General features: G+C 35.9%; 1 protein-coding gene across 1 annotated transcript in view; it reads right to left on the reverse strand.

The window, feature by feature from the left end:
- LOC121730903 (NACHT domain- and WD repeat-containing protein 1) overlaps positions 1 to 15951 on the reverse strand; it is a 166750-nt gene that overhangs the window by 64694 nt on the left and 86105 nt on the right. The window contains exons 4-5 of the mRNA XM_042120113.1: positions 10265 to 10387; positions 7313 to 7479 (exon numbers count right to left, since the gene is read on the reverse strand). Of these exons, the coding sequence (XP_041976047.1) occupies positions 7313 to 7479; positions 10265 to 10387 (290 nt within the window). The remainder of the gene's footprint in view (positions 1 to 7312; positions 7480 to 10264; positions 10388 to 15951) is intronic.

Consider the following 15951-nt stretch of genomic DNA (forward strand, 5'->3'; position numbering starts at 1 on the left):
AGCCATGCAATATATCAATCGTAAAAAGTTTTCAGATCACATTCAAGCCAAGCCTTCAACTTATTTTGTAATTTAAATCAACATTCAGTGAATTTATCAATAGTTTTCTTTATTTTATAATTATTGTAGTGGCTCGGCAATGAGCACAAGAAAAACAAATATAAAACTTCATATTTGGTGTAGTTCATACTTCATACTTACACAAACGGCAAGTGTAAAGTGTTTTTTAGTATGTAACGACGCATGTTGACGATGGTACCCAATAAATCCAATCAGTTGCTGATTATTTCTCTAGTGTTCATTGCCAAGCCACTATAATAATAATTATAAAATAAAGAAAACTATTGATAAATTCACTGAATGTTGATTTATATTACAAAATATGTTGAAGGCTTGGCTTGAATGTGATCTGAAAACTTTTTACGTTAGATATATTGCATGGCTATGCAATATTTTGCTTGGCTCCTTTTTACATTTAATGTTTTGGTGGGATTTCATTTCTTTTTTTAAGGGTTCTGTTCTTTTCAGGTCACGTTAAAACTTTTCTGTACTTAGCTTAGCACCCATTCTCTATCTCTAGGTATATATTCTAGATCGTAAAATTAATTGATAATAACAGGTAGGTACTTCTACAAAGTACAAATTCTATGACGATAGCCCAACAACTTTTGAACTTTCAGGAGGTAATTCGTGCATCGATGTTACTTTCGATTGAGAATTACGACCTATTCCGGTTTTTTTAATACATAATAATTATACTCCGCAAACAAGCGATACCGCGATATAAAGGGAGTGCTACACCATCTATCGAGCGAGTATGGAGTGTACATCGTAATTCGCAGTTCTGATTTCATTCATATTTTAATCGAATTTAATTATCATAGTTTCATTGTTAACTTTGTTAACACTATTTTTCATTTTGTACGTAAAATAATTATTATGAAGTCGAAACTCATTTTTAATGGCAAAGCCACAAACATAAAAATCTTTTCTTTTATTTAATAAAGTTATATTATACTTTTCAGTTTTTAAGTTTCCTTGCCCAAAGGATGAAAACGGGAGCCTATTCCTAATGAGTCTAGACTTCGCTGTCTGTCTGTCGTCCGTCCGTGTGTCACGTGTCTCGAGAGCCGCAATAGCTAGATATTTCATTTTTTTTACAAATTATGTACTTTTATTGTCGCTATAAAAGCTATTAGTCCAACTAAAATAAAATAAATGATTAATGGGGGGTCTCATACAACAAACACGTTTTTTTGCCCTTTTTTGCTCTATATCCATAATGGTAAAAGTAAGGTTTTTGAAAATTTCAGAAAATACTTAATTTTATTTCAACTTTAATAATCAGTAATAAAAAGTACATAAGCTTGTGATTTAAGGGGGGCTCCCATACAAATTTACGGTACGGAACTCTATGTACGCCAGTCCGACTCGCACTTGGCCAGTTTCATAATTTTTCCTTTCATTGTGGATAACGATTTACCTTGTTGCCAAATTTCAAGGTTCTAAGTCTGCTAGAAGTACCTTAGAATTTTGATGATCTGTCAGTCAAAGAGTGACAAAATGTACTCGTAGTAACTTTGATCATCCGTAACTATTAAACTATTTATTTTTTATTTTATTTTATTTTATTAGTAAAACAAACAAGTATACTAAGAAATCACAAAAGAAATTACATACTAAACTTAACATAAACAGTAGTATACTCCACTATGTTTTCACATATTATTAGGAAAAATATAATGCTTAATTGCTAACAGTGCATTAAAACATTCTTAATTTTTTTTCTAAACACCTTTTTAGCTTTTGCGAATATGTCTATGTTGGTAAAGTGATCATTATATATTTTAACTAATCTATGTAGAGGCGCGCGTTCACCAGCATTTGTACGACATGTAGACGTTGCAAATAGTGGGTAAGCGCGCGTCTCTCGTCTTATTACTGTCCTAGGGACAATATAGAAAATATTGCTAACCAATTCTTGACAATCAATTTTATTGTTTATTAACCCATGCAGCATCATAGTTTGAAGCAACAATCGTCTTGACTTAAGAGTTAGTAAATTATATTTGGCTAATGATTCCTCATACGGTAATATAGTCTGATGATGATTTTTATAATGACATTTATATTGCAAGGTTCTAACAAACTTTCGCTGGATTCTCTCGATTTTTTTGTCATATTTAGCATAATACGGGTCCCATATCATAGATGCGTATTCAACTTGAGGGCGAATCAAAGAGTTAAAAAGATAAAGATAGGTTTTTTCGAGTTTAAAATCAGATGATGCTTTCATAACGAAATTGTAAATTTGGAATGCTTTAGCAACTATTTTATCGACGTGTAGATTCAAGTGTAACTTACAATCTAGAATGACGCCGAGATCGCAAATTTGGGTGTCTCTAACTAATATTTCGTTACATAGTGAATAGTGAAATTGAAAAGTTTTTTTGTTTTTTGTGAAATTAATGTATTTGCATTTACTAATACTTAACTTGAGGTTGTTTTCAATACAGTATTCGGTCAATCTATTTAAATCATTTTGTAGCTGGCGGCAATCCTCTGGGGATTTAATGGTTTTAAACACTTTGAGATCATCTGCGTACAACAAGAACCTGCTATTGCGGAAACATGTGTTGATGTCATTAATATACAAGATAAATAGTAATGGACCTAATATTGATCCTTGTGGAACACCCGAAGTAGCCAAAAATGAGTCTGACTGAAATCCATTACACACCACAGTTAGAATACGATTACTAATATAAGATTGAAGCCAGCGAAATAAGTTTCCTTTGATACCATTATACGAAATCTTGTTTAACAGAATTTTATGATTTTAGGCCTTTTTAAAATCTGTATAAATTGCGTCTGTTTGTGATCTAGTATCCATGTTTTTAAATAGATAATTTGTAAAAATGATTAAATTAGTTGATGTAGATTTTTGCCTTACAAAACCGTGTTGTTCTGGAATGATATTTAATCTGACGAATTGATAAATTTCATGATGGATAAGTTTTTCGAATACTTTAGCAATGCTACAAAGAATAGAAATAGGACGGTAATTTTCTATATTCTGTCTAGCACCTCCTTTGTAGATGGGTATAATATTAGCTTTTTTCCAGATACTAGGAAAAATACCACTCTTGATACATTTATTAAAAATAATAAATAACGGTATACATAATGTGTCAGCAGACCGTTTAACAAAATAAGGAGAAATACCATCTGGCCCTGGGCCCTTTGTTGCATCTAGCAACTGTAATTGCTTGCGGATCTGAGGAAGGCTAAGATGTACGGTTGAAAGCGAGGTATTATTATCAAGGTAGTGAACATTATCAGGATTCCAATCAGGAGATAGATTGGAGGGTTCATACACGGACTGAAAGAACTTTGAAAATAGGTTGCAAACCTCTGATGGATCACTCGTAGACTCGTTATTGAAGAACATACGAGATGGTATGTCCGATTTACGTTGACGATTGGCTATAAATTTCCAGAAGTACTTAATATTACTTGGAATGGCATCTTCGACATTGTCAATGTAGGATCGGTAGCATTTTTTACATTCCGTTCGAAATCGAGTTCTATATAATGCAAATATCTCATAATCAGACACATTATTGTATTTCTTCCACTTAACCCAGGCTTTTCTTTTACAATTAAAAATATGTATTAAAGACTTAGTGAACCAGATTGGAAATTTAGCGTTTTTAGGTTTTAATAGGGGCACACTTTTTAACAATACTAAACAAGTGATCATAAAAAATATCAACACACTCTTCAGCAGTCTTGTTAATAAAAACAATAGGCCAATCAACATCGGCAATTTCATTGTTAATAAGAAGATAGTCCGCCTTTCGAAAAATATATTTAGGAGTGTTTTGTACACCTTTTTTTATGAATGTTAGTTTTAAATTAGAGGGGATTAAGATAGATAATGGAGGGTGATGGTGATCAACCTGAAGTAATTCCTGATTCGGTTTCGATACAGTACATGAATTATTAAACAACAGAAGATCGAGTATGCGATCTTTTAAATTAACCCGATGGTTATATTGTCTAAGATTGTAGACAGTCATAAAATCTTTCAATCGATTGCAAACAGCTGAGGTGCCAGTACATTGCAGGTAGTTAGAGGAGGTACTTATCCAGTTTACTGTAGGCATATTATAGTATCCAAGGAGAAGTAGATTATCAATATTATTAGCCATAAGTAAATTATCCAAAATATCAAAGTGCAAATTATAACTTTCTAACGGCATGTTATTAGGCATATAAACAACGCTAAGGAGAGTATGTGTATTATTGTAATGGCAAGGTATAGTAACAATGATTTGTTCAAAGTATTTATCAAATTGTAAATCAGCCGGGATCGCTAGAGAATTAGGGTTATACTCCCGTAAAATTGCAACTAAGACACCTCCCCCATCCGACTTCCTTGTTACAGATCTATTACGGTCACAACGAAATGTAACATAACGGTCGTCAATAAATTCATTGTTGTTAATAGTAGGAATTAACCACGTCTCAGTCAATACGATGATATCATAACAATTAGATAAAATGTTCATATAAAGAGTATTAAGCTTAGTACGTATACCTCTACAGTTCTGATAGTACAGACTGAGATCATATTCATAACTGTTAACTGCCATTGTGAATGTTTACAATTTTAACAATAAAAAAAACTACAAAGTCTAAATTCTAGGGAAATCAGTTGTTAGTGCTAGCCTTAATTTTACACATTAGATCATTACTGTTTCTAATAGTTACAATGGGAGATGTTTCGTTCCTCCTCACGAGGATGTTGGAATGCTTTACCCAGACAAATTTGTAGCCGTGTTTCTTGGCCATATCACGGGTTTCTCGCAGCAGTTGTTTTCTTGAAAGAGTCAGATGTTCATTAATATAGATAGTTCGGGGATTTCCAGATATTCCTAAGTCCAATGTGGTTAATCCTTTCTTTAGACGGCTAGCACTTAATATGTTGTCTCTCAAGATCCTGGTGCTAAATTTGGCAATAATGTTTTTGGGCCTGTCGTTAGAGATAGCATGAGGGACACGATGTACAGAGGTAATCTGGTCTCTGGAAATTGGCACATTAATTTTTTTGCTAATGTCTTCAAGTAAAGCTATAAGATTTTCGGCACGTCTTTCAGGGACATTGGATATTTCAATGTTACATAGCCTGGACTGTTGCTCGAGGCTCTCAATTTTAGCTTCTAAGTTTTTGATTGAATCATTATCCTGCAGTTTCTGATTTGCTTGACTTTCTAAATTCTTGAGGCGGTTCTGATAGTCGTCGTATTGATTTGAGATGAATTGAGTTGACAATTTAATCTCAGATACCGAATCCGCCAGCTGAGTAAAGTTATTTTGCATCACAATATTTTCAGAACGAAGACTGTCAATTTCTTTTTTCAGTTCTTTTGTGTATACGTCTAAATCATTTTTAATAGTCTTAATGCTTTCATTGATCACCACAAGATTCGTATCCAAGCTAGTCTTGAGCTCAAGAAGAGAGTTTTTAATTTCTGTAAAATCGGCACAGCATTCAGGTTGTTTTCTTTTTAGATTTTTGATGTTAGCGTCACCTTTCCATGTTTGATGGTGGGCAAGGTCGGGTTCCGAGACCGACTGCTCAGAGTGCAGGGCGTGTTTTGGGGGTGTACTCTTTTTACTATACATAGTGTGCCGGCCGAATCTCAAGACCGTCAATTTCTTCCAAATTGGGCAAAATTAATTACCTTGCAACCCTATGCGTGTGTCAGATTCAAATTTGATAGCTGTCAATTGATTTTGACAGCCCACGAATATAGAGTTGAGGGTGATTCCAAATGTTTCTTGACGTTTTTGCATTAATAAATTAGGTGAAGGTATAAAATTACAAGTTATCTTGGGTAGATTTCTTAGTTTCAAGTGAGGTATACACCGTGCAAACACTGTCACAGAATCTACGTTCGATAAACTAAAGTTTACAAGTAAGTTTATATAAAAATGTTCACTTTAACTATTTTTAATAGAAATGAATGCGGAACTGTAAGTGCACTGTGCTAGGGTTGCCAGCGAAAAAAAAAAAATTTATCGAAATGTTATGTAATTTGGAGGTTAAGCTAGTTTTAATGCTTGCTCCTAGTCACTGAAATTTTAAATTCCTAGCTTTGTTAACATCGAAGATAAAGGGGGAGTGAAAAAGCCGCGGACCGCTTCGAGAAAAGTATGCTACGGCCGTGCCTGTGCTAAAAAGCTTGGCTGGAGCACTGCCGTGCTCCCAGATATGATAACAGTATCCTACATTTTCAGCAACAATTGATATGGATACGAGTATTAGAACCCAACTCTATACCGCACCTATACAAATGCGACAGTGCGCGAGTAACACAAACAAGAGGTGACTGATGAGTCAATTTACGCATTTCTACATGTAATGTGACGGTAATGTTTCAACCGTCACCACATTACTAAACTCTACTGAAAAAAGTTACTGAATACGAATATTACTGCAATGTTTCACGCTAGAGAGTAGAGGCAGCATCAGAAAAGACAGTAAACAAAGTTTTATTCGACATTTGTTTCTGTCGATATTCTGATATGGCGTGTGCAACATGGGAGAGCTTGCTTCGGCACGAATGAGCCGGCTCGACTGGAGAAATACCACGTTCTCACAGAAAACCGGCGTGAAACAGCGCTTGCGCTGTGTTTCGCCGAGTGAGTGAGTTTACCGGAGGCCCAATCCCCTACCCTTTTCCCTTCCCATCCCACCCCTACCCTCCCCTATTACCTAGTTAGTACCCTATTCACTCTTAAAAGGCCGGCAACGCACCAGCAGCTCTTCTGATGCTGCGAGTGTCCATGAGCGACGGAAGTTGCTTTCCATCAGGTGACCCGTTTGCTCATTTGCCCCCTTATTTCATAAAAAAGAACATGTCGGATTTTGGTCTAATTATTTACTGTATATTGTGCTAGTAGCGTCCCTGCTCCGACCTTTGCTTTATATAATATTGTATTTAAGATTGGGATACATTTCCTATAAAATAGAGCAAAAATAACGAATGTGTAGAATTTACGAAAATCGTATTATCTGATTCGGCGCGCGCTAGTGTACTGTCCATGGCGTTGGCCAAATGGTGACCATGGCGTTCTATGTGTTAATATTCCTTAGAGCCTGTTTCACTTTCTGATAAGTGCCGAATAGGCTATCCACCACTTGACAGATGGAGTATGGAGAATCTGTCAAAAAAGTTGTGAATATCCCACTCGGCACTTTATCAGAAAGTGGTGAAACAGGTCCTTATTCATGAAAACTCACCACTTATCATCTCCCTCCAGGTGGTAGCGACCATCACCGAGCTTGTAGCATGCCTTTATCAGCGCCGACTGAGCGCCATCGCTCTTCACCAGCTGCTCGAACCTCTCTGCGTCAATCGTGAATGGCAGCACCGGGTGGTAGTGAGAGGGGTTCCCGCCGATAAAACACTGGAAAATGATACTTCATTAATTATCTAGTTTATATATTTATCTAGTTTAAGTAAAAGGTTGGCTTAGATCTTTTATCGATGTACCACCAAAGGAATTAGTTTATGCTGAGACTAGTTGACCCGGTGAACTTCGTGTCACCTATATAGGTACCTTCCCTGGACTGCCAGGATTATTTTAAGACTAAAATAAGCCAAATCAGTTCAGCCGTTATCGAGTTATAGCGCGACTAACACAATTGAAAATCTATTTTATCTATATAGATGGCGAAAGTACGTCGAACTACATTGGTCGGGTTATGTTAGTCGCAATCTGTCAACTGGACTGGGTATAAACTGATCAAATAACTTAGGTTCACCGTCTATCAATCAATTTTTTTATAGTATAATCGAAATCATTAAGAGATGTCCTGAAAGATACAAGCGTACAGTAATTATAACGAAGTAGGTATATTTAACTTACTATGTGCTTAAGGTGAGCAAACTGCAGTGTAAAGTTTGTCTTTCTCCAAACTAACTTGAGATCTCTAAGTTCAAGATACACTAGTGAAATTATGATAAGCTGATATCGTCTGATTATCTTATATCTTAAAACGAGCAATTCTTGTATATATATATATATATATATATATATATATATATATATATATATATATATATATATATCTTTTATATATCTTTTTATTCGTGTTTTATCGATAATCGATAAACTGAAAAATATGACTCTTCCTGACATCTATTGGCGAATAATAATACTATTAAGTGAGCAACTAATTGTTTTAACGACCAGCAGATGGCGTTATTAAGTAACACGAAGTCAATGAGTGTTTGCTATACCGAGCAAAGCTCGGTCATCCAGGTACTTGTTATTATGAGAGATCTGAAAAAATGACTAATAATTGCTCATGTTGTAACTTGTAAGATATTATAGTGACCCACTTAACATCGAGCAGAATTTTTCAAATTGTGTACTGATATACATTTGCGTATAGGAAATTTTCTCAATTTTAAAACGGTACTTATTTTATACTTAAATAATGACATTTCCTTTACTAAAAACGTGTTTTAAAAAACCCATTTGACGTAGTTGCAACAACCACAGCGCCTTAATCCGCTTATGTTTTCAAATACAAAATCATCTTTACCTACCAAAGTGTATTTGCAAACTCCATCGCTACAATTTCAAAGAACGTTGCATCGCTTTGAAGATATTACTGTGGATTCTCGGCTGGCATTCTTTCAGTCGTACAAAGAGGAACAGTTGAAATTCAGGGCGATATCGTTAGAGTTAATTGCGTTGCGTACATACCTCGGATCGTATATTTCGCCGCAAAATTCCTCTGTCTAATCAGGCCTTTGATATATGTGGTTTGTACGTGTATTTTCGCTAAGCTAGCAACGATTTACTGGTAAGGTCTGCATATAAAAGCTATGTACGAATAATTTCCTATTCAGACTTTTTTTCCAAAGTTTTTTTTCGAAATGAACTCATTTAAAATTAGATTCATGTTTTTTTTAAAATGAAATAAGGGGGCAAACGAGCAAACGGGTCACGTGATGGAAAGCAACTTCCGTCGCCCATGGACCGTCCGTCCGTCCGATCGCGCATCAGAAGAGTTGCAGGTGCGTTGCCGGCCTTTTAAGAGGGAATAGGGGAGGGTAGCGGTGGGAAGGGAACGCAAGGGAATAGGGGAGGGTAGGGAAGGGAATAGGGTAGGGTATTGGGCCTCCGGTAAACTCATTCACTCGGCGAAACACAGCGCAACCGCTGTTTCACGCCGGTTTTCTGTGAGAACGTGGTATTTCTCCGGTCAAGCCGGCCTATCGTGCCAAAGCATGGCTCTCCCACGTTTGTCATATTACTTATTTATTTCCATAACTGTGAAGTATTGTCTTTTAACTTTCGGAGCCCCTTGGTCCGTGGGTTATAATAATAATAATTTTTTGATAATAATAATTATCAGATTTACAAAAAAGTACAATAAAATATTACCGCTGATTACTATGCAAAATAATATATACCGTATCCGCATTCCGCAGTGAAGTCAATTCTCATCATAGGTTTCTAAGATAGAAAATGTCAGGAAATGCTCTAGCTATAATTACGCATTTTATACCCTCGTTTCCCATATTTCAGGGATGGAATTGCGTCTATATAGTATTATATACACGTCGGCGTAATGGATGAAAGATAAACTTTTATCGCGGAGTTTTGTTTTATTTTCGTTTCTGATGAACGCGCGCCCCTCGCCCGTATACATTCAGTTACGGAAACAAGATTTACATTTTAATGAGATATTTCTGCGTGAAGATAAAAAACTTCAGTACATCGCAACAAAAATATGATTGTGTAACGTACGAGTATATTATATACAAACTTTCATCCCTATTTTAACCCCTTGGAGGTGGAATTGATCAAAATCCTTTCTTAGCGGATGCCTATGCGGACGTCATATCATCTACCTGCATGCCAAATTTCAACCCGATCGGTCCAGTGGTTTGGGCTGTGCGTTGATAGATCACCATGTCAGTCAGTCACCTTTGAGTTTTATATATATAGATAGATATGTAGAGGTAAATGTAATTTACAATTTATTCGATAAAACATGTTTGAAACAGATGCAGTTATATTAATTGTAAGATACAAGTCACCTCATAAAACCACAGTACTTTTCCGGTTTAAAAAGTAGCCTGCGCGTATTGATAAACTTGTAGCATACAAATAATTAAATTCCAGTGTCCCACTACTAGGCAAATGCTGAAACGAATATAAGGAAAAAACTAACCAGGAAAAACCCCGCCTTGGACGTCTGATTGCAGCACCGTATCTCGTCGAGATGGTACCGCAGCAGCGCGGGGTTGGCCTCGTCGCCGCCGTCTGTGCCATAGTGCATGTCCACGAACTCAAACTGTAACAAAAACGATATTTATAATATAATATTAAGTTATTACACAGGATAAAAGAGCAGCGGGGCTAAAATGGTCGCTTTGGAGAATCATATTATGAATCATATTACGATTCATTTTTTAAAATCGCAAAATGCAAGTCTGCTTGCAATTCATGTCTAGTAATTCGTACTAATTTGACATTTGTCGGTTTCACAGTTTTGACAATTCATTTGCTGAATTGATTGAGAGGAATTGCTTAAATGTGACCATTTTAGCCCCGCTGATCATTGTACTACCAGAGAACTTGATTCTTAGGCAGATGGCGGACCTAAGCAATTTGGTCGTGTTAAGTCAGACCCATCCGACCATTTACAACTAACATTAAATTGACATGAGCCGACCAATTGATGTAGCCCGTCCAGCTGCCTTTGAATCAATTTCGTCTCTTGAAACATTATCGACTGAATCTTCTTGCTAGCGAACATACATAAAAAGGGCTAAGGTTTAAGGGGACAAATAAATAACAGAACAGAAGATTCTATGATAACATGACCATAATGTAATGGTCACCTGCGACACTTCGGAAATGAGCGGTGTAGCAAAATTCGATTGTATCTACACTAGCGACCAAGAAGAATTCTTCGTACTACGAGAACTACAAAGAAGCCAGGAATTAATACAGTCTAGTTGAACACTTAAATATCTTGATTATTTAGATTCTTTGAAAGTTGGTAATGACTGGGCTTAATAAGAAAAGCAATTTGATTTTTAAAGTACAGAAAATAACGTTCCTTTTTGCTACATTCTCAATGTAAGCGACATTCGAAATTTCGCGTTATTGAACATGGCAAAAAATAGCTTTGTTTGAAGAGTCCGCGATACGGATTGGACGAATCAATCAAATTGTGAAATTCAATTGCAAGGTTGATCTGTATTCCGTGGGTCGGCCAATCAAAACTTTTGTAAAACAATTGGGGCAGCTTTCGGTATGAGAATGTCAAATCGTTATATTTTTATCTTTTTAGTAAAGATGGCCCCGTGCTTATTCTTACGCCGGTTCTTCTCGCCGGGTTAGTTCCCGAACCGGTGCACGGTGGTAGGCCTTATTAAGACGCGACGTTCTAAAAGTGTTAACTTCGTTAACCTATTTAGAAATAAATATTTTGATTTTAGTTTTAATTTTATTGATATTGCTCGTTTGCCCCCTGATTTCATAAAAAAAAAAATATTATCTAAAAAAATTGAATATTTATACGTGGGAGAGCCATGCTTCGGCACGAATGAGCCGGCTCGACCGGAGAAATACCACGTTCTCACAGAAAACCGGCGTGAAACAGCGCTTGCGCTGTGTTTCGCCTAGTGAGTGAGTTTACCGGAGGCCCAATCCCATTCCCTTCCCTACCCTCTATTCCCTTCCCTTCCCATCCCTACCCTTTCCTATTACTCTATTTCCTCTTGAAAGGCCGGCAACGCACCTGCAGCTCTTCTGATGCTGCGAGTGTCCATGGGCGACGGAAGTTGCTTTCCATCAGGTGACCCGTTTGCTCGTTTGCCCCCTTATTTCATTAAAAAAAAAAACAATTTTGTTGCTTTATAACTCGAGAACAGCTGAACCGAATTGGCTTTTTTGAAATATTCGTGAAAGTCTAGGATAGGTTTATATTAGAAGGGAAATGATACGAAGTTCACCGGGTCATCTAGTTAAATATAATATCTTAATATTATAAATGTGAAAGTATGTCTGTCTTTCTGTCCGTCAGTCTGTCTGTCTGTTACGTCTTCACGCCCAAACCACTGAACCGATTTTGCTCAAAGGTATGGGGATACTTTGAGTCCCGGGAAAGGACAAAGGATACTTTTTATACCGAAAAAATGTACGGTTCCCCGATAAACGAATTTTGGCGAAACGGAGTTGCGGGCGTTATCTAGTTTTTGTGTGCGTTATATAAAGAGAATATTGCGGGGATATAGAATGTAAAACTTGTTATTCCATATTTTTAGACTAGCAACAATGTAGCTCAGCGCAGTTAAGTTCGCAACTAATAACTAAGTAACTAGATCCCTTGCAATGTAACTAACTTTTTACAAAATATGCAGCCAATGAATTGCATAAAATAGAGCTTGTAGAGTTAGCCGCGAAAGTCGCTTACTGTTTTGAAACTTTCTAAATGTGAATGCTCGTGTAGAAACGCGGTAACACTGCTTAATATGCGATATATAAAACTCAAGGGTGACTGACTGATTGACATGGTGATCTATCAACGCACAGCCTAAACCACAGGACCGATCGGGCTGAAATTTGGCGTGCAGGTAGATATTCTGACGTAGGCCTACGCTCAGAAAGGATTTTGATCAATTCCACCTACAAGGGGTCAAAATAGGGGATGAAAGTTTGTATATAATAATACTTCTTAACGCGAGCAAAGCCGCGGGCAAAAGCTCGTATGCGATAAAATTTGTACTATCAGAGCAGAAGAAGAAATATTGCTATCACTCTCCTATAACGCACCTCTAGAAATGAGATAGTAACAATGCGAAAGAGCAACAAAATGTGTAGTTAATATAATACTACGAATTATAAGTGCCCTACGATCGTATATTTACGTTACTAAATCGTTTTTAGGTTACTAAATTGTTACAATTTAAATTAGGAACTTACTAATGTAATAATGAAATATAAAAGGCTATCTAATTTTGAGAATAATTGTATTAAATATTGTCTTTTCTCCCTGAAAAAGCTAAGCAGATTAATATTTCCTTTGATACAAGAACCTTTTGTAAAAGCGATCGGGCTAATCGCTCTCAAAACACACCCAATTAATAAGACACCTAGTTTTCAAATTAATTTAAAAGTTTAACTTGTAATTTGGGAATTCATAGTTACTGAGGAGCAAATGTTAATCGTTCTATTGACCTGCGGGGCTAAAATGGTCGCTTTGAAGAATCATGATATGAATCATAATATGATTCATTTTTTAACAGACTTCCAAAAAACGAGGAGGTTATATTTAAATTGGGTCGTATTTGAAGCTTCACAACGCGCGCGGTAGTAACATATCTGGTTTGAGTATTTCATCATAGGTCCAACCCAAATGTGTGCCTTACGCTCTGGAGTAAAGGTTGAATTTGTTACTTATGTTCAATTTTGTGGTACTTGAAATATTATGTATTTTGAAACAACATTAAGTATATTTTTTTTGTATTAAAATCGCTTTGAAATGTACCAAATAAATAAGGACATAACGTGATGACTGATGATATTTTATGGTGTTGTGTGTATATAATTGTATTCATATACAACCATGTGAGTTGTGACATTGGTGACCCTGACATGGTAGTGATGATGATGATGATGATGATGATGAATGTAATTTGCATAGTAACATATGCTTTCAGTTCTTAAAACAACGCCTAAACCCCCAAACTTGTATCTATAAGGAATCCGGAGTTCTCTTAGTATCTTCGGAACCATAGTATACCTTGGTGCAAAATCTTGCGTTTTGGTAGCATATGCTTAGGATGCTTGTCATAAAACCAAAATCACCATATGTTTCCATATAAATTTTGAGGAGTTCCCTCGATTACTCATGGATCCCATCATCAGATCACCACTTTTGTGAAAATGGGACCAAATTGGAGTGAAACCTAATATAACAAAACAAAAATTTTGACAATCGGTTCACAAACAGCGGAGTAGTGGTCGAACATACAAAAAAAAAAAAAAAAATATATATATATATATATATATATATATATATATATATATATATATATATATATATATATATATATATATATATATATATATAATTGGGCCGTTTGTTGTTTAGTCTGAATCGAGCGCAGTCACGAACGTGCTGCGTCTTGTCTTACCTAAATAAATTGAAAATGACGTCGTGCGTGTTTCGAAAATGTACCAATTATTACTTGAAAGTAAACAAAACACATGGAATATCTTACCACATGTCTTGATTGCAATAAATACCTCGATTATTTACATTTTCAATTATTTTTTCGAACAATCTGGAAAAAACCGAATTTTCGTCATAGCTTAGGCGAAGAAAGAGACAGCGATACGATTCGACGTTTAAAAATAGAACTGTCTCTTTTATGTAAACGGTTTTTCGTATCTTTTGTTTCACTTATCTGTCAAATTTGTCAATGTCTGCAATTTTTGATTTGAAAATTGTTTGGAAGAGATTTAAGCCGGAAAATAGTATGAACGTAACATATCTGTATAAGTAGAACATCATTGGGTTGGACTGAAGGAAACGGGGCACTACGGAAAAAAGACAAAAAAATTTCGTCAAAATTTTAACCTCTTATAACCACCCTTTTTGAATACACCAATCGATAGGGGTCGCCAATGGGAGCAAAAAAGCTCAGGTAAACTTTTCTCAAAAATCAACCCCTGTCGAAAGACAGGCCGAAAAGTGACCCTCGTTAGTACGGAGAAAATAGAAAAATTTGGACGAAAAAATTCAACCTCTTATAACCACCCCTTTTGAATACACCAATCGATAGGGGGCGCCAAGGGGAGTAAGAAAGCTCAGATAAACTTTTCTCAAAAATCAACCCCTGTCGAAAGACAGGCCGAAATGTGACCCTCGTTAGTACGGAGAAAATACTTAAAAAAATTTGGACGAAAAAATTCAACCTCTTATAACCACCCCTTTTGAATACACCAATCGATAGGGGGTGCCAAGGGGAGTAAGAAAGCTCAGATAAACTTTTCTCAAAAATCAACCCCCGGCCAGATACAGGCCGATATACGAACCTCGTTAGGGGGGTATTAGATTATCATCATATATATTGGATCCGAGATCACTGAGTCAATGATATTGGATAATGTAATATAGACATATGATTCATTAACAAAGATTGGATCCAATACGGTCATAGAAATAGGTGTTGCCAGTTATTTAATATAAAAAAAGAGTTTTTAATTTCTTGTTCGTAAATATGTTTCAAATAATGTAATGTAATTATTTTTCTAATTAAATACTTGGATAATCTTGCTGAAATAACAAAAAACAAGCCATATTAAAAATGACGATGTCTTTTGACAAATCGAATTCTCTGTGATCTAGTAACCCTGACGTCAATACCTGTCAGCGTTAGCGCTCTCCATTAGCTATTGAAACCACATATGACGTAAAATAGGATCGATGAAATATGATAATGTAATATGTAGATATGATCAAATGATTATATATATTGGATCCTATATATGATCATAGAAATAATCCAATATAAATGATAATGTAATACCCCCCTTAGTATGGCGAAAATACTTAGAAAAAATTTGACGACAAAAATACAACCCCCTATGACCACCCCTTTTTATTATACCAATCGATAGGGGGCGCCAAGGGAAGCAAAAAAGCTCAGATAAACTTTTATCAAAAATCAACCCCTGTCGAATGACAGGGGTTGATTTGATTGACAAAGGGCGCAGCCCCCTGCCAAAACAAAAACAAACACAATCCAGAAAGTCCAAAAGTAGGTTAGGTTAGGTTGGAACTTAGACCACAACACCCAGATATCCGTCGACTTTCTTTTGTAGTAGTTTGTCAAATAAATT

Source organism: Aricia agestis, chromosome 10, assembly GCF_905147365.1.
Source record: "Aricia agestis chromosome 10, ilAriAges1.1, whole genome shotgun sequence".
NCBI lineage: Eukaryota > Metazoa > Arthropoda > Insecta > Lepidoptera > Lycaenidae > Aricia > Aricia agestis.